General features: G+C 37.1%; 1 protein-coding gene across 4 annotated transcripts in view; it reads left to right on the plus strand.

Annotated features, from left to right (window-relative positions):
• Nucleotides 1-1,420: 1,420 nt before the first annotated feature.
• Nucleotides 1,421-20,640, plus strand: part of SCAPER (S-phase cyclin A associated protein in the ER) — a 470,315-nt gene continuing 451,095 nt past the window's right edge. For 2 of the 4 annotated variants that reach the window (XM_079128857.1, XM_079128859.1), the window contains exons 1-2: nucleotides 1,421-1,490; nucleotides 18,189-18,247. In XM_079128857.1, coding sequence (XP_078984983.1) covers nucleotides 18,245-18,247 — 3 coding nt within the window. In that variant the 5' untranslated portion in view covers nucleotides 1,421-1,490; nucleotides 18,189-18,244. Of the gene's footprint in view, nucleotides 1,491-5,447; nucleotides 5,478-18,188; nucleotides 18,248-20,640 lie in introns of those variants that run through there. The other 2 variants (XM_079128858.1, XM_079128860.1) reach the window with 2 other exon arrangements.

Genomic DNA, 20,640 nt, shown 5'->3' on the forward strand with positions numbered 1-20,640 from the left:
TCTTCAAGAGCATACATCCAATGACGTAACTTCCTTCGAGCTGGGTTTCACCTCCTAAAGGTTCCACCACCTCTCAATAGGCCATTGGTTGGGGACCAAGCCTTCAACACAGAAGTCTTAGGGAGGATATTGAAGATCCAGACTACAACAGGTTGTGATGATACTATTCACAGAATCTACGGTGGGGAAAGACTAGTGACTTTGGGAAAAAATGGTTTCCAGGGGGTGGTGGGGCAGAAATCAAGGTGCAGTAAGACCAAACATGAGTAGTAATTGAAGAATTGGGAGATATTAGCGAAAGGCAGGTCATGAAGGAGAAGAAATGAAGGAGAGGTTGAAGTGGAGTCTGATGGCCTGGGTGGGAGCTTTCAACGTGATAGCCTTGAGGTTGTTTAAATGCTCATGGGAAAGGAAGGGGAAAGGATCATTGGTGAGTAAGGCCCTGTACACCTTTCATGTAATTGTAGTATGTTCTCCATCTCCCTTAATCTACTCATTTTGTTTACTTTAGTGCTTCTCACTTTATCACACAATTTATTGTGTTTACATTTATTGTCTGCCATTACCCTGCTCCAAGAAGACAGATCTTTAGCCCAAGGGTCTTTAAAAAATTAATTCTAAGCACCTAGAATAACATCAGGCTTACAGTAGTGCCCTATAAACATTTTTTGGATAACTGAGTTTTTAAGAAGAGGCGGGAGTTCGAACCTAGCCACCAACATGTCCTTGCCTCCACAGCACTCACACTCTGTGAGTCAGACTCAGTGCATCCCAGTCTTCCCGCCGCTGTGGGGAAAAGAGGGCTAGCGAAGGACAGAGCTTGCGGGTCAACTGGATGAAAGTGATGGGAAACATCCGATTGGTAATTGGCAGCGTCTCTTTCGTATGTACTTCAGAACTGTGGTTTAAATACGGTTCAATATGTAATTCATCACGCGTTGTGCTCTCTCCGAAGCAGATTAAACACACTGGTTAGGTTTTCGAGGCTTACAGCCTTCCACGCCTGGCACACACAAGGTCCCAACAAAGCGGGGCGCTGGAGGCTAAGACGCGCTTGCGTAGTCCCGTGTGCTTCTGTGAATCGTTTTCACGTGTACAGATTTGTGTGAGGCGGACCTCTAGGTCCTGAATCTGTGGACTCCAGTGATAAGGCAGGCGGAAGAGGAGACTGAATCCTAGGGAGGGGCCTGTGTGGCCAAAAGCGGCGGTGGGAGCGCAGTTTTGGGAAGAGAACGGCTTCGAGAAAGCAACCGGGCGGTGACCACAAGCTAAGCCCATACCCCCATCTCCCGCCTCGGCGCCCCAACCGCGCGAACAGGGCTGCGCCTGCGCGCCGGCCGCTCTGGGTTCAGAGCAGGGAGAGGCGCGGCCGCGGCTGGAGTCACGTGTCGCGCCGGCCAGCCGCCCCGCCCCTCCAAGGCCCCGCCCCGCCCCGCCCCTTTCCCGGCGGGACGCTCGGAGCCGCCCCGAACTGCGCAGGGCGGCCTGGGGTGAGTGTCCGCGAGGGGCGCGCGTCTCGCAGACCCGGCCGGGCCCCGGCGGGGGTTCGGCCAGCTGGATGTGTTGCGGGGACCAAGGGGACAAAATGGCGGCGGGGTACACCCTTTCACCGCCTCCGCTCACCTGGGAGTGCTGGCGGACCGGGCAGGGAGCGTTGCGGGGGGAGGGGAGCCGTGGCCTCTCGGGAGCGCCCGGGGGTCGGCTGAGGAGGCCTGGGGGCAGGGTGGGCGGGGTCTGAGCCCGCTGGGCGGCTCAGCCGGGGTGCTGGGGACGTGGGACGGAGCACCGCGCGGGTGGAGGGCTGCGTGGGAGGCTGCCTCACGGGGGTCGCTCGGGCTGCTTGTGTCGAGCCTTCTGGAATGCCCGAATTGCGAGGGGCCTGCGAAGGAGCCAATTCCCCCGCCCTCGTTTGACAGGTGATCACCATTATCATCTCTCATTGTCAGCGGGGTTTACCTCGCTTTCCCTGCTCCGCGACTCTGGTCTTAGCTCTGCCAGGGAGCAGGCGGGAATGGTCTCTCCATCTTACAAATGCTTACATTAGGCCCGAAGAGTTTAATCAAGGCCTCTCACCTGCGAGTGGTAGGACCACGCCTTCTGCCTCTGTGCCCTTTCCCCAACTCTACATTCGCGCCTTCTCCCCACACCTATTTCCAGTCGCGTTTAAGAACCAGGGTAGACTCAGGAACAGGCTCGAGTGAGCGAAGGGATTGTTAGAAAGCAGGCAGAAAATCACTCCTCCAAGCAGCACCTGCTGCTGTCAAGTGGCTCCCGCTGAGACTGGGCTCCACCCTGCCTGAAAGCAGTTTCCTGTTGCTAGTGGATTATATTTCTCCTTTGTGCCACGTTATTGTTTATGAAAATAGGTATTCATTGTAGTCATCTTACTGGATAGATCTAATAGTTACCTATATGTATTGTAATTTAGTTTACAGATTGATTTCATCCACATAAACTTCTTAGATCTTAGGTCTTAGATGGGATAGGTGCTATGCACATTTTATGAATGAGGAAACTGGGGCTCAAAGAGATTATTACTTGGAAATAATGATCTGGTGATGAGATCTGGGGTTAAGCTTTCCAACCTAAGGTTGGTAATCTAATCAGTACCTCATTCTGGCGCTCTGTTCCTGAATTTTCTGTTCACGATGACTTTTCCTCATGGAGATTGATTTATGCCACATATTGAAATGACTTAACTAACATTCACTAAAGAATTAATATTTTTAACTAATTCAAGAGTAAAAAAATTTTTTTGGATTTAACCCAGGAACTCAGATATGCCAGGCAAGAGTGATTTGGAAAGTTAACCTTTGTGGGAGGAAGAGTGATATGGTGGCTTTGAAGGCAGACTGATCTTAGTTTCAATGCTAGTTATACTACTGGACTTTTGGCAAATTAATTTTTTAAAGCCTTGGTTTCCTCATCTGTAAAACGGATGATGTCCAACTCATACATTCTTTAATAGCAATACATGAGTTATCTATAAAGCATTTACAACCACTTCTTGGTAAGCCCTTAGTAAATGCTTGCTCTTTGCCTTTTCCTCTATTCCCTTGAGCAGCATTTTTAAAATTTGGAAAGTCCAAGATCAGGATTCCTGCATATTTGTTGGTGATCTGCTTTCTGGTTGTATATGGCACCTTCTGCCTGTGTACTCAACAGTGCTGAAGGGGAAGTGGGGTCTCCCTTCTGCCTCTACAAGGGCATTTATTCCATTCATGAGGGGACTACCCTCTTGACTTAATTACCTCCCAAACTTCTCACCTCCAGATACCATCACTGTAGGCTGTTTGAGGTGGCACATGACTGTAATCTCAGTCACTTGACAAGCTGAGGTTGGAGGATCACAAGTTCCAAGCTGGCCTCAGCAGCTTAACAAGACTGTCTGGGGATGTAGCTCAGTGATAAAGTGCTCCTAGGTTCATTCCCCAGTACTGAACAACAAACAGACCTAACAACAAAATAAACCCATACCTCTGGAGCTAGAATTTCAACACGCATATACATACGCATACACACACACACACACGCAGAGGGGACATAAACATTGAGACCATAGCAGTATGGTTAAACATTTGGCTGTTTGTTCAAAGAACCATGGGAGCATAATCAGAGTTACCCTACAGATGTGCTTATAAATAAGTAATTTTGGTCACTGGGGTCCCAGAGAGGTAGACAGATTTTAAAAGTGTTTTTACTTTGTGTTTCATGGGTATTTAAGAAATAACAAAAGATTTGATTGGATAGTAAGTTTTCATTCATGCCCCCATTTAATTACAAGAATGTTTTAAAGATCAGTAAGATGAAGGGACTTGAAATTCTTTTTTCAACTTCATACCTGACCGTAAGCCAACCTGGCTTTAAAGGAGAAGCAAAAATTCTTTGGGAATTACATGTGAACGTTCTTTAAACACTTAACCTGATGTTATTTAGAGGGAAGTTTAACAGAATTCTCCCCAGTGGTGGAATCTGATATCCATGTGGAATTGGCATTTTTGAAATTTTAGATGTGAAAACTGAAGATGGCTTGTGTAACAAAAATTAAATAAGTAACAAAATTCTGTTTGCAATTTTCTGCTGGATGGTAATCTTGTTCACCAACATTTTTAGCTTTTGCTGGTTGACAGTAGGTCTTGTGGAATATAAACAGTGAAAAGATTTGTAGTTCTCTGGTGGTGCCAGTCTAAAAAAATATTAGAAGGAAATGATTTATGGAAAGACATTTTGTCCTTTGTGACAAATCCTAAAGCTTTCATAAAGTTTTGCTAAATAGTTGCTACTTTTTAATAATTACTTCCTAAAGCAATGTTTATTATATGTGTTTGAAAACACGCAAAAACAGAATGGTGTAATGAACTGCTTTGTGCTAATCTGTTTGGGCAGTTACCTACACATGGACAGTCTTGTCCCATAAAAGCTACCTGCTGCTAAATTGTTTTAAAGCAGACTCAGACATCAGATTTAAGTTGTAAAAACTGCAGTATGTTAGGTCTGCTTTTGATACAGAATAGGAAAAAGAGATTAGTATTGGTATTTTCAATGGAGCATGCCACTTAAAAATTTTTTTTTAGTTGTAGATGGATACAGTACCTTTTGAAAAATTTTTTTATATGGTGCTGAGAATCAAACCCGTGCCTTATCCATGCCAGGCAAGTGTTCCACTGAACTATATATCCCCAGCCTCTGAGCATGTTACTTTTATGGGAGAAATTAAGTACATCTTAGTTGACGTCTTAGTGGCAGTATATATAGAAGTAATTGAAAACCTTATTAATGACAAGGAATCATAAAATGTCTGTATTACTCCTCAGAAATATTCATTTTTATCCTAATTAGCAAAACAAGAAAAAACAAACATTACTCATAGTTTTTGAGTACAACTGTTGAAGTACCAGATTCAGAAAGGCAAATAGATTTTCTTAAAACTTCAGAAAAGAAAAAAAATGGGGGTGATAGATTTTGTGAACATTGAATTCGTAGATGTGCTGTTCTAGCTTCAGCTGATGGGCCTATCTTTTTTTTTTTTTTTTTTTTTTTTTTTAAAGTAATGCTACTAGCAGTTTTCTCATTACTTCTGGCCTGCATTTATGCCTTGTCCTTTTACAACGTGTATACCCAAACTCAGTTGAAGAGAGGTGTGCCTTTCCTGGCACTGGAGCCCATGTTCATATTTCTATCTCTAGGATGTTCAGGTGTCTCTCCACAGACATTATTGGACTACAGGGCAGGATAAGATCAATGAGATTTCAGTTTATCACAGGCACTTCATCAGAAGAAACCTGGAACCCAGTGAATCTTAGAAATCATTGCTCACTGACTTGTTTTTTTTTTCTGTTCCATTTTCTGCTTGGCCATTGATTTGTTTCAGCCAAGTTTCTTAAATTTCATTTGAGTACCACTGTCAATATTTTGCCATGATCTTTTTTTTTTTTTTTCAGTGCTGGGGATTGAGCCCAGGACCTCGTGCTTACAAGGTAAGCACTCTTATCAACTGAGCTATACCCCCAGCCCTCATATATCTTTATAAACTGATTTTACATGTATGGTAGTGTTACAGATTTTCTTTTAAAACTTAAGTACATGTTACAGATTTTCCTTTAAAACTTAAGTACATGTGATCAATTCAAAGGAAAAAGTTACGTAAATAATAGCATGAGTGATAATTATGGTAAATATGAAGAAAGTAACTGAAATTTTGGATTAGACATAGATTTCTTTTTCTTAATTTTAATTTTTTAATTTGTTTTAATTTGTTATCCATGACAGTATAATGCACTTTGATACATCATATATAATGGAGTAGAATTTCTCATTCTTCTGGTTATACATGATGTAGAATCTTACCAGACATATAGTTATATATGTACATAGGGTAGTAATGTCTGATTTCATTTTAATTTTTTTTTTTTTTGGGTGCTGGGGATCGAACCCAGGGCCTTGTGCTTACAAGGCAAGCACTCTACTGACTGAGCTATCTCCCCAGCCCCTCATTTTAATTTTTAAAATAGCTTTATTGAGATATATTTCACATACCATAAAGTCCATCCATTGAAAATATAGATTTCCGTTGTTTTTAATGTACTCACAGATTTGTGCGTCTGTTACCACAGTAAATCTTGGACTGTTTTCAACAGTCCAGTATGAAACCCCGTAACCATTAGCAGTTATTCCCTATTCCTGGTCTGTCCCCTCCCCCATCCTATTTCCTGACCCAGCCCTAATCTGTTTTTTTCTTTATAGATTTTCCCATTCAGGACAGTAATGGAGTCATACAATATGTGGTCTTTTGTGTCTGACCTTCTGTGTTTGGCATATTGTTTTCAAGTTTCATCCATATTGTAGTATATAGCTGAACTTAATTCTTTTTTGTGATTGAATAGTATTCCATTGTGTGGATATACCACATTTTATTTATTTATTTTTATTGTAAACAAATGGGATACATGTTGTTTCTCTGTACATGGAGTAAAGGCATACCATTTGTGTAATCATAAATTTACATAGAGTAATGTTGTTTGATTCATTCTGTTATTTTTTCCCTTCCCCCCACCCCTCTTTTCCCTCCATACAGTCCTTCCTTCCTCCATTCTTGTCCCCCCAATCCTAACCATAACCCTAACACTAACCCCTCCCACCCCCCATCATGTGTCATCATCCGCTTATCAGCGAGATCATTTGTCCTTTGGTTTTTTGAGATTGGCTTATCTTACTTAGCATGATATTCTCCAATTTCATCCATTTGCCTGCAAATGCCATAATTTTATCATTCTTTATGGCAGAGTAATATTCCATTGTATATATATACCACAGTTTCTTTATCCATTCATCAATTGAAGGACATCTAGATTGGTTCCACGATCTGGCTATTGTGAATTAAGCAGCTGTGAACATTGATGTGGCTGCATCTCTGTAGTATGCTGATTTTAAGTCCTTTGGGTATAGGCTGAGGAGTGGGATAGCTGGGTCAAATGGTGGGTCCATTCCAAGTTTTCTGAGGAATCTCCATACTGCTTTCCAGAGTGGCTGCACTAATTTGCAACCCCACCCACATTTTATTTCATTCATCAGTTGATGGATATCTGGATTGTTTCTGTTTTTGGGTATTTTGAGCAATGTTAGCATGAACATTCTTGTCCAAGTGTTTTTTTTTTTTCTTTTTAGTTATACATGATCGTAGAATGTATTTTATTTTTTTTTATTTTTATTTTTATTTTTTTTTCATAGAATGTATTTTAGCATATCATATAAACATGTAGTATAACTTCCCATTCTTGAGCTTGTCTTGTACAAGTTATTGTTTGGACTTGTTTTCATTTCTCATGAGTGTACACTTCGGAGTGGAATTGCTGGGTTTTATTGTTTGAGTATAACTTCTTGAGGAACTGTCTGAAGGTTTATCAAGCCAGCTGTACCATTTTATATTCTCACTGCAGTATATGAAGAGGATTCTAGTTTCTTTATATCCTCTCCAGCGCTTGTTTTGTCTTTTTGACCATTGACATCTTGGTGAGAGTGTCCTTTCTTTTTCTGAGCATGATATCTGTGGTATTTGTTCTGTTATGTGTATCAGTAGTTCATTTCTTTCTGTTGGTGAGTAGCATTATATGGGTATATTACAATTTGAAAGTGTATTTTTCTGTTGTTGGAGTTTCTAGTTTTTTTTTTTTTTTTTTTTTAAATCTTTTTTTGGTGGTATTAGAAATTGAACCCATGGCCTCATGCATGCTAGGCAAGTGCCTTGCCTCTGAGTTCTGTCCCCATCCCTGAAAAAATTTTTTTTGGTGTTTTTAATTTTGATATAGGCTCTTGTTAAGTTGCCTAGGGTGGCCTTGAACTTGAAATCCTCCTGTCTCAGGCTCCAAGTAGTGGGGATTATAGGTGTGTGCCACCACATGCAGCTTAGTTTTGTACTATTTTGAATGAAACTGCTGTGAACATTTGTATATATGTCTTTGTGTAAAAAATATATTAAGTATGTTTTTATTTCTCTGTGCAGATACCTAAATTTAATTCATTTTTATAGATGAGAATACTATTACTCAAAGAGGTTAAATGAATTTTCAAGATTATGTAGCCATTGATTTGGTTGAATCCAATGATGCTTTATTCTCTTTCCACTATAACATTTTCCCCAACTCTTTTTTTCTTTCTTTTCTTTTTTTTTGGTATCGGGTATTGAACTCAGGGACACTCAACCACTGAATGTTTTCCCCAACTTTTTAGAGGGAAGAATACAGATAGAGTTGACTGGGAGTTCAGATGTCAACTGGGATGTAAGCGTAGGCTTCATGGCTTCAGGTGGAGTGCTTGCCTTGCACTTGCAAGGCTTGGGTTCAATCCCCTGTGCTCAAGAAGAAAAAAAAAAGTTTTCATGAACATGCCTTTTTAACTGGCTTTGAAGAGTTGGTAGACTTTGAATATATAGCAAGTGGGAAGAAAGGAACAAGGAGAGCAAAAATTCTGTAGCAGGGACTGTGTTCATTAATAGGTACTTAATTAATACCTACTCAGTACTAGGCACTGTTCTGTGTTCTTGGGCTATAGTGGTAACAAAACCAGTAAGCATCATGGAGCTTACATTCCTGTAGGACGAGACAGACAATACAATTAGTAAATATATAATGTGAGGGCAGGGAAGATGGTGAGTCTCTGGTGGTGGTAGTGAGACATGGAAAATAGATGGGGTGTCAGTCCCCCCAGTTTTATTAAGGTATAATCGACAAAAATTATAAGTACTTACGGTGTATAACGTGAAATAAATATATATATATATATATAATACGTATGTGTGCTGTGAAATGATTGTCAAGCTAATTAGCCTCAGTTACCACACAGGCCTTTTTTTTTTTGTGATGAGAACATTTAAGATCTAATCTCTTAGCAATTTAAAATTGTACACTATATTAACTGCAGTCTCCATGCTGTACTATAGACTACTAGAACTCATTGATCCTTTCTTTATTGAAATGTGCCATTTAACCAGCCTCTCCCCATTTCTCCATCTCCTCCTCCAGCATGTGGTGACCACCATTCTGCTTTCTGTGCCCATGAGTTTCTTTAAAAATTTTTCTAGTTCAGTATATAAGTGAGATCATACAGTGTTTATCTTTCTGTGTCTGGCTTATTTCACAGCATAACGTCTTCCACATCTATCTGCATCGTTGGAAATGAAGATTTCCTGCGTTTTAAGGTTGAATAATATTCCATTCATGCATTTGTCCATTGATGGACAGACAGATTGATTTTATATCTTGGATACTGTGGATGATGCTGACATGAACATGGGATGTAGATATCTCTTTGACATATGGATTTCATTTCCTTCGGATATTGTTTTAGTCAGTTTTTTTCACTGTGATGACTAAAAGACCTTACCAGAACAACTATAGAAGGAAAAGTTAATTGGGGGCTCACGGTTTCAGTGGTCTCAGTCCACAGACAGCTGGCTCCATTCCTCAGGGCTCAAGATGAGGCTGAACATCATGGTATAAGAGTGTGGAGGAGGGAACAGCTCATATGATGATTAGGAAGCACAGAAGACTTCCTTTGCCAGATGCAAAACATATACACTAAAGGCTTGCCCCTGGGGACCCACCTCTTCCAGCCACACTGTACCTGCCTTCAGTTACTATTCATTTAATCCCATCAGGGGATTAATTCACCGATTACGTTAAGACTCTTATAGCCCAATCACTTCTCTTCCAAACCTTCTTGCATTGTCTCACACGTGAACTTTTAGGGGACATCTCACATCCAAACCATAACAGATATGTATGTACCCAGAAGTGAGATTGCTGGGTCATATGGTCAGTTTATTTTTAATGTTTTGAGGAACCTTTATACTGTTTTCCATAATGGCTGTCCTAATTTATATTCCCACTAGTGGTATACAAATTCCTTTTCCACATCTTTGTCAACTTTGGTTATTATTTTTTTTTTTTTTTGATGATAGCCATTCTAACCAGTGTGGGGTGAGATCTCATTGTGGTTTTAATTTGCATTTCTGTGATTATTATGATATTGAGTGTTATTATGATATTGAGCACTTTTTGGCCTGTTGACTATTTGAACATCTTCTTTTGAGAATCATCTATTTAGGTCCTTTGCCCATCTTTTAATTTGGTAATTTGCTTTCTTGGTGTTGAGTTTTTGAGTTCCTTATCTGTTTGTTTTGGATAATAACCCCTCTCAGAGGTATGGTTTGTAGATATTTTGTCATGTTCTGTAGGTTGTTTTTTTTGCTCTGTTCCCTTTGCAGGAGATTTTTAGTTTTATTCAGTCCTATTTGTGCTTTCGGGGTTATATTAAAAAAAAAAAAATTATTGTCCAGATTGTCAGGAAGCTTTTCTGTTATACTTTGTTCCATAAGTTTCATAGTTAATGGGTCTCACATTTAAGTCTTTTGATCTATTTTGAATTGATTTTTGTATATGGTGAGAGATAGGCAGTCTACTTGCATTTCTCAGCACCACTTATTGAAGAGACTCTTTTCTCCACTGTATGGGTTTGGTTGCTTTGTTGAAAATCCGTTATCTCTAGATGTGTAGATTTATTCTGCTCTACTTTCTGTTCCATTGGATTGTAACATGCCAGTACCATGCTGTTTTGGTTACTTTATATTCATAGTACATTTTGAAGTCGGGCATTGTGATGACTCTAGCTTTGTTCATTTTGCTGAGGATAGCTTTGGATGTTTGGGAATTTTTGTGGTTCCATACAATTCTTAGGAGTGTTTTTTCTAATTCTGTAAATAATGTCCTTGATATTTTGATGGGAATTGCACCAAATCTGTAAATCATTTTTGTTAGTTATAGGCATTTCAACAATTTTAATTCCTCCCATCCATGAATCTAGAATGTCTTTCCATGTTTTGTGTCCTCTTCAATTTCTTTCAGTAATTTTTGTAATTTTCACTGTAGAAATAAGTAATTTCCTTGGATAAATTCATTCCTAGGTACTTCTTTTTGGTAGCTACTCGGGGATTACTTTTTTCATCTCTTTCTCAGAAATTTTGTTATGATGTACAAAATGCTGGTGATTTTTGTATTGTGCAATTTTACTGAATTTATCATTTCAAACTTTTTTTGGTCGAATCTTTAGGTTTTTCTACATATAGGTTTTTCTGTCATACTTCTATGAACAGATAATTTGACCTCTTCTTTTCTGTTTGGATACCCTTTATTTCAACCTCTCCTTATTGTTCTGACAAAGACTTCCAATACTGTGTTGAATAAGAGTGTTGAAAGTAGATATCCTTGTCTTGTTCCTGATATTAGAGGAAATGACTTCACCTTTCCCCTTCAGTCTGATGTTGGCTATGGATTTGTCATATGTAGCCTTTATTGTATTGAGGTATATTCCATCTATAACTAATTTGTTGAGGATATTTACATGGAACAATGTTGAATTTTATTGCATGTTTTTCTACATTTATTGAGACATTCATATGATTTTTTTACCTTCATTCTGTGGCTGTAATACTGTGTTTATTGCATTCAACCTTTCATCTCTGGGATCAATCCTACTTGATCTTGTATAATATTTTTGATGTGCTGGTGGATTCAGTTTGCTGATGTTTTGTTGAGAATTTTTGCATTTATGTTCATCAGGGGTATTGGTCTGTAGTTCACTATTTTTTGTTTTGTCCATATTTGGTTTTGGTATCATTAATGCTTGTCTCAGAATGAATTTGGAAGAGTTCTCGTCCTTTGAAATTTTTGGAATAGTTTGAGAAGAATTGGTGTTAGTCCTCTGTAAAATTTGGGTAAAATTCAGCATTGAAGCCATCCAGTCGTGGGCTTTTCTTTGTTGGGAGACTTTCAATTATCAGTTCAATCTGTTATTCACTATTGATTTGTTTAGGTTTTCTGTGTCCTCATGATTCAATTTTGGTGTGTTGTACATGTCCAGATGTTGATTTCATCACTTCTAGTTTTTGAAGTTGTTAATAATAGTCCCTGTTTTTGAAGTTGTTAATATTAGTCCCTAATGATCCTTTGTATTTTCTGTGATGTCAGTTGTAATACCATTCTGATTTTATTTGGGTCTTTTTTCCTGGTTAGTCTAGCTAAAGATTTGTCAGTTTTGTTTATCTTTATAAAAAAACAATTCTGTTTCATTGGTCCTTTATATTTTTTACAAGTCTCAATTTTTTGCTCTGGTCTTTGATATTTCTTGACTTTCACTAATTCTGGGTTTGGATTGTTCTTATTCTAGTTTTTTGAATTGCATTATTCAGTTGGAATTATTTGGAATCTTTCTTTTTTAATGTAGGTGTTGATTGCTAAAATTTCTCTTTTAGTATTGCTTTTGCTGTATCCCATGGGTTTGGTATGCTTTGTTTTCATTTTTATTCATTTGAAGAATTTTTAAAAATTTCTCTTTTGATTCTTCATTGACCCATTGGTTGTTCAAGAGCATGTTGCTTAATTTCCAAGTATTTATACAATTTCTAAAATTTCTCTTGTTGACTTCTACCTTTATTCTATTGTGGTTAGAGAACATGTGTGATGTGATTTGGATATTAAATAATTTGTTGAGGCTTGTTTTGTAACCTAACATATGGTGTGTACTGTGTAGCTGCAATCCAGGTGGGTAGAGTCCCAAGATAGTACCATGCAGCAGAAACCTGAGTGGGTGAGAGTACAACATGGTTTGGACTTTTGCTCTGGAGCAGTGTAGTAATATAGATAACCCAGCAGCTACCAAACAAGATTCAGGGTCTGTGAGAGCCACAGGCTTCTCCAGCAATAGATGCTTTAGGGAACCACTGGGGACCTCCTGCGTATCCATTCCCCACTAGGTAAGGTCTCTTTTCATTCAAAGTTGATTTCTACTTGTTATATGTTTAGAATCTGGTAGTTTGATGCCTCCAATTTATTCTTTTTGTTTAAGATTCTTTGGCTATTTAGGGTCTTTTGTGACTCCATACAGATTTTAGGAATTTTTCTATTTTTGTGAAAAATGTCATTGGAATTTTGATAGGGATTACATTTAATCTGTAGACCATTTTGGGTAGTATGGATATTTTAACAATGTTAATTTTTCCATTTCATAAACATGGAATATCTTTTATTTGTCATCTTCAGTTTATCTCATCTGTATTTTATAGTTTTCAGCATAGGAATCTTTTACTTATTTGGTTAGATTTATTCCTAAGTATTTCATTGTTTTTTGATGCTATTGAAATGGAATTGTTTTCTTGATATCATTTTTGAATAATTAATTGTTAATATATAGTAATGGTGTTAGTAAACACTTGATTTTTGTGTGTTGATTTTGTACCCTGCACCTTTTCTGAATGTATTTGTTCTAACAGTGTTTTGGTGGAGTCTTGAGGGTTTTCTGTATATAACTGCATGTACACTCACACACTCCTCATCTTCAGAGGTTTTATTTCTTACTAGTTTGAATGCTGTTGTTTTTTTCCCCTATTAACTAATTGCTCTGGCTAGGATTTCTAGTACTATATTGAATAGATTTGGTGAGAGTGGGCATCTTTGTCTTGCTCTTGATCTTTGAGGCAGTGCTTTCAGCTTTTTTTTTTCCCACTATTAATATGTTTAACTGTGGGCTTGTCCCAATATGACCTTTATTATATTGAGATTCATTCCTTCTAAACTTAAATTTTTGAGAGTTTTTATTTAAGTATGTTGAATTTTGTTAAATGCTTTTTCTGCATTTATTGATATAAGATTTCATCCTTTTGTTAATGTGGTATATCACATTTATTGATTTAAGTGTGTTGAACTGTTGTTGCATCCGGGGAAAAATCCCAAATCCCACTCCATGATTTTTTTTTTTTTTACTTGTTTTACTAGTGTTTTGTTGAGTTTTTGAATTTGCATTCATTAGGGATAGTGGCCTGTAATTTTATATTTTATAATGCCTAAATATGACTTTGTTACTATAGTTATGCCAGCCTCAAAAAATAAATTTGGAAGTATACCTCCTCTTTATTGGGAGGAGTTTGAAAATATTCTTTAAATGTTTGGTAGAATTCAGCATTGATACATCTGGTCCTAAGCTCTTCTTTGTTGAGGCTTTTTTCTTTTTTCTTTTCCTTTTTTTGTGATGCTTGAGATTGAATCCAGGATCTTGTACATGCTAGGCAAGTTCTCTATGATGAGCTATATCCCAGCCTGAGATTTTGTTTTTCTTCTCTCTGTACTGGGAATTGAACATGGTGGCGCTTCACCATTGAGCAGTCTCCCCAACTCCCTCATCTTGTTTTTCTAAAACTTTGAGACAGGGTTTCACTAAGTTGCCAAGGCTGGCCTCGAACTTGTGATCTTCCTGTCTCAGCCTCTCCAGTCAGTAGGATTACAGACATGTGCTACTGCATCCAGCTCCAACCTGAGTTTTTAAATTACTGATTTAGTCTCTTGTTCTAATAAAATTTTCTTCATGGTTTAGCCTTGGCATGTTGTGTTTATCTTGGAATTTATCCATTTCTTTTAAGTTATTAATTTTTTTGGTATATCATTGTTCATAGTCTTTTCTGATCCTTTGTATTTCTGTGGTATCAGTTGAAATGTCTCTCATTTATAATTTTGTTTGATTCTTTTTTTTCTTAGTCTAGCTAAAGGTTTTTCAGTTTTGTCTGTCTTAAATAATATCCCAACTTTCAGATTCATTGATCTTTTGTACTGTTTTTCTATGATCATTGATTTCTACTCTGATGTTTATTATTTCCTTCTTTCTGCTCACTGTGGGTTTATTTTATTCCTTTTCTAGTTCTTTGAGTTGTAAAGGTAGAATGGTTAGTTGATATTTCTTAACATATATATTTTTTAGTTATAGATGGACACAATATCTTTATTTTATTTTTCTTTTTATGTGGTGCTGAGGATCAAACCCATGGCCTCACTTGTGCTAGACAAGAGCTCCACAATTTTTCCACAACCCCAGCCCCTATTATTTCTTTGATATAATATAGATAATCTTTTCTCTATAATCTTTCCTTCCTTCCTTCCTTCCTTCCTTCCTTCCTTCCTTCCTCCCTCCCTCCCTCCCTCCCTCCCTCAGGGGCACTCAACCACTGAGACACATTCCCAGCCCTATTTTGTAATTTTATTTAGAAACAGGGTCTCACTAAGTTGCTTAATGATTCAGTTTTGCTGAGGCTGGCTTTGAGCTTGAGATCCTCCTGCCTCAGCCTTCTGAGCTGCTGGGATTATAGGTGTGTGCCACTGTGCCCAACTCTTATTTCTTGACATAGGCATTTGTTGTTATAAAATCCCTCTGAGAACTGTATTTGTTGTCTCCCGTATGTTTTGATATATTTTCATTTCATTTGCCTCAAAATATTTAAGCATTTCTTCTTTTGATTTCTCCTTTGACCCATCGATTGTTGAGGAGTGTTGTTTATTTTCACATATTTGAGAATTTTCACTTTTTTTTCCCGTTACTGATTTCTAGTTTCATACCAGTGTGGCCAGAAAAAAATTTAAAATTGTGCAAATCTTCTTGAATTTGTTAAGATTTATTTTGTGGCCTAACACGATCTATCCTAGAGAATGTGCCATTTGTGCTTGGCAATAATGTTTGCTGTTTTGAGTGGAATATTTTGCATTTTGTTAGGCTCATTTGTTCTATAGTATCATTCAAATTCACTGTTATACCTGATCTAACCCTTGTTTAAAATAGGATATTGATGGACTGGGGTTGTACCTCAGTGGTAGAGTGCTTGCCTTGTATGCGTGAGACACTGGGTTTGATCCTTAGCACCACATAAATAAATAGTTGTGTCCATCTACAACTAAAAATTAAAAAACATAGGATATTGAAATTTCCTACTGTTATTATTGTATTGTCGTCTTCAGTTATCTTAATATTTCTCCTGTATCTTTAGGTGCCCTACTTTTAGACATATTTATATTTGTAATTGTTATGTACTCTTGATTGACTTTATCATTGTATGTTGCCTTTTTTGTGGCTTAAAGTCTGTTTTGTCTGATGAAAGTGTAGCTACGTTTGCTATCTTTTGGTTACCATTGGCATGGATAATTTTTTCTATCCCTTTGCTTTCAGCCTATATGTGTTCTGAAAGCGAAAGTTAGTCTCTTGTACTAAACATGTAATTGGACCTTTAAAAAAAATCCATTTAGCTATTCTGTGTCTTTAAAGAATTTAGTCCATTTACATTTAAAGTAATTACAGTCAGGAAAGGACTTTCTACCATTTTGTTAATTGTTTTCTGTTTTGTAGTTCCTGTTACATTCTTCCTCTCTTGATGTCTTCCTTTGTGATTTGATTGTTTTTGCTGTGTATGCTTTGATATTTTTGTCTTTATTTTTTGTGTATCTACTACACTTTTTTCTTGTGTTACCATGAGGTTACATAAAACATTTTAAAGTTACTATACTCTATTTTAGGGTGATAACAGCCTAATTTAAATTATATGTGAAAACTACATTCTAACTTCTCTGCACATTTTATGTTAATGATGTAAAAAATTACATCTCTTATACATTATGTATAAAATATTAGATTATTGGAGTTATAGTTTATTTTTTATTTATTTAGAGACAGGGTCTTGCTATGTTGTCAGGCTGGCCTTGAACTTCTGGGCTGAAGTGATCCTTCTGACTCAGCCTCCCAAAAAGCTGGAACCAGGGCTGTGGTTGTGGCTCAGTGGTAGAGCACTTGCCTAGCATGTGTGAGGCACTGGGTTCGATTCTCAGTACCACATATAAATAAATGAATAAAAAAAAAAAAAAGTCTGTCAACTTCTAAAAATATTTAAAAAAAAAAAAAAAAAAAAGCTGGAACCAGGGGTATATGTCACTCCACCTGGCTCATTGTTTTTATTTTTATTTTTTTTACTATTTTTGTGATACAGGGGTTAAACTCAGGGCCTTGCACATTGTAGGCAAGCACTGAGCTATATCTGTAACCCTTCTTATTTTTCACTTTTGAGACAAACTTTCATTTTAAGTTGCTCAGGCTGGCTTCAAACTTGGGATCCTCTTTCCTCAACCTTCCTAGTAGTTAGTATTACAGGCATGCACCACCATGCCTGGCTTGACTTAGTTATTTTTACTGTATTTTTCTTTTAACTCTCTTACTGGAGTTAAAAATGATTTTTACACCATGCTTATTGTCTTAGAGCATACTAAATTTGATTATATTCTGATCATCACAGTGAGTTTTATTTTTATATGTTTTTATGTTGTTAGCATTCTTTCATTGCAACTTGAGAAATTCCCTTAGCATTTCTTATAAGGCTAGTCTAGTAGTGATGAGCTCCCATAGCTTTAGTTGGTCTGGGAGGATTGCAATTTTGAATAAATTACTTGTGAAGGCCTCACTGAAAAAATGACGTTCATGCAAAGACAGTAAATATGAGTGTTGCAGATAGGGGTCCAACAAGTACAAATATCCCTGAGGTTACAGTGTGTCTTGCCTGTGAGGGAACATAAAGAGGGCAGTGTGGGACTTGGGTTGTGTCTCAGTGGTAGAGTGCTGCCTAGCATGGCACTACATAAAGAGATAAATAAAGTTATTGTGTCCATCCACAATTTAAAAAATGTCAATATTTTTAAAGAAAGGGCAGTGTGACTAGAATGGAATGAATACTAGGGAGGGGAGGTAAGGGAAGAGAGAAAATTTAGCATGTGGTAGGCTACTCTGAAGACTGATTTTTACTGAGTTGGAGAGTATGTATGATACTATGTATCAGATTACATCTTATACAACAGGAATAAATATTACTTCATGAAGCTTTTCTTTCAGTGAAACTGAATTGGGTTAAGATATAAAGTGGTTGTGTTTTTATGAGTTAGTTGTTAAAAAAAAAAAAGCTTGATGCAGGATAGCAGTGTTGGCCAAATTATGTTGTTACATTGTGTGCATGTATGAACATATAACAACAGATTCCACCATATATACAACATAATGCACCAATAAAAAAATGGAAAAAACTTGATGCCTTATCTATGCTATTGATGTAATTAACCCTGTTTCTTTACCATTGTATGTTCAGAGAACATTAAGGTACTTTTCAGTATTGAGTATTTAAAGCCTGCTATATTATATCTTAACAGGCTTTGAAAAGGAACAGTTTTATTTTACTGTATTTAATGTAATAAAAACTGTGGGAATGACATTTGTATCTTTTTATGAATACATATGATTTTCTGATAATGTTATGACTAAAGGCATGCGTATATATTTTATTATAGGAGTCACACCCATGGGTTTATGTATTAAATGATCTTGGCACAGAAGAGAAAGAACAATGGTAAGTGATCAAGCTCTCTGAACAATTAACCTTAATGTTGTCTCCTTTGTTTTTTCTTCCTTCCTGCCATCTATTTTTCATTTATTAATCATCTTTTTAGGACTGGGGTTGTGGCTTAGTGGTAGAGTGCTTGCCTAGCATGTGTGAGGCACTGGGTTTGATTCTCAACACCACATATAAATAAATAAATAAATGTCCATTGATAATTTAAAAAAAAATTAAAAATAAACTTTTAAAATTTAATATTTGTTTCAGGAACCATTGCTATTCCCTAGGCTTTCCCCTAACACTTATGGGACCTAAGTCCGGAATAAAGGAGGAAACCAGCTTCTTCCATGTCTTAATATTGAGGTTACCAATCAGCTCATGCCTACTGCCTGGCCTGCTTTTTTAAGCAGAGCCCAGCCACATCTTAAAGGAACCATGCTCTCTCTGGGGTAGGCAGGGCAGTTAGGTCACTATAGTTCCTAAATCTGGGTTGGGGAGTGAAGTGGTAGAACTCCCCAGAGAATTGAGGCAAACAGGTTCTGCACACTTCACTTTTCCAATTCAAGATTTTCAGGCAGTTCTAAGTATCCTCTGCCTCCTGAAGAGGGAATGTCATATGTGGAATACATATCCTTGGGGAGATAGAGGGTGGCCAACCTTAAACAAAAGCAGATATTCTTACTCCAGTTTACTTGCTAGAGTCTGTGGTTTGCCATTTTCCTCTCCTCATTGTCTGATGGGGTTGGGGGGGATCCCAATTTAGTTTGCAAGTCCTTTTCTGTTAGTTTCTGTTTATGTAATTAATTACTGATTATCTTTGGGTTTTAATGTTTTTTGATAGGTCGAACCTTTTTAAGTGGGACTCAGCAGAGATCTCTCTTAAAGGTGTAAGGGCAGTAGTGCATTTATCTATGTCTTTCTCTCATCCCTCCTGGCTCCTCAACCCCCTCAGTTCTAAGGTTTTGATTTTTCATATCTATAATTTGGGGTCATTTTCCTTTTCCCTGCTATATCCTGAGAATTTCCTACAATGAGGATCTTTTGGTTATAAACTCTAATTTTGTTTGTCTCTGAACTGTTTGAAAATATTTGAAGTCAACATTATTCCTTAAGCCCTAACTACTTAAGTATATATTTCCTAAAAACAAGGACATTCTCTTATATGACCACAATTTGGTTGCTGAAGTCTGGAAATTTAATATTAATACAACACTATTATATATTCCTCAGCAGATATTGCATGCTTGTCATCATTTCAATGTCAGTTGTAGTTATTTTTATCTTGATCTCTTCAGTTGTGAAGAGTCTTTGATCTTTAATCTGGAACTTTCCTCAGTCATTTTTTTTTCTGTCTTGACTTTTCTGTTTTTAAAGAGTACAGGACCATTATTTTGAAGAATTTCCCTCAATTTAGGTGGTATTTCCTCATTAGATTCAGCTTTTGCATTCCTGGCAGACTGTTTCATGAATACTGTGTTCTTAGTGCATGATGATATTGGGAGGTTTATAAACACATCCTACTTTGATCACTTGGTTAATATGGTATGTTGTCAGTCTTTTCTACTTTGAACTTTGTTTTCTCTTGTGAAATTAGTAATTCATGGAGAAATACATTGAGGCTATATAAATATCCTGTAACTCGTCGCATTGTCACTAGTTTTAGAATTCATTGATGATAACATTTATTAAAGTTTTGTTTCCAGTTATTTATCTGTGTGACTGTCTGGACTCTTAGTAAGTTTTAAAAATTTTATTTAATGTTGTTATCCATTACATTTTGATGTTCAAAATATTCCTCATTTAGATAGTGGGTGTTCTTTCAAGCTGACTCTGGTGTCTTTTTAATATGACCCTATTATTATTTGAGTATTTCTGTCCTTTCTAAAAGTGTAACAAGGTGCTCCAGTTTTATCTTGTACTTTTCCCAATATTACTCTTTTAAAAAAAAAATACAGACTGGGACCTGCAGTACATTATTGAAAGGAAGTGGTGATGGTAGGTATCCTTGTCTCTTTTTAAATATTATACCATTAAATGCATTGTTTGCTAGGAATTTTTATCACAAATGGGTGTTGAGTTTTATCTCATGCTTTTTTTCCATTTGTTGAGAATGTTAGGATGAATTACATTAATTGATTGAAAATGTTAAACCACCCTTTCATTTCTAAAATTAACTTGGTTGTGGATATTATCCGGATTCTGTTTGCAAATCTGTATTTATGTGTATGTTTGTGTGTATGTGTGCACATGTGTATGATTTTCACATCTTTACTCTTGAAAGACATTGAATTATAATATACCTTTAGTGTGTTGTCCTGTTAGGCCTTTCAAAATGAATTGGGATTTGTTTCTCTAAAAGAACTTAATGAAATTTGTTCTTAAATTATTAGGAGAATTCACTAGTG

Source organism: Sciurus vulgaris, assembly GCF_902686455.1.
Source record: "Sciurus vulgaris genome assembly, chromosome: 2".
NCBI classification, from domain to species: Eukaryota; Metazoa; Chordata; class Mammalia; order Rodentia; family Sciuridae; genus Sciurus; species Sciurus vulgaris.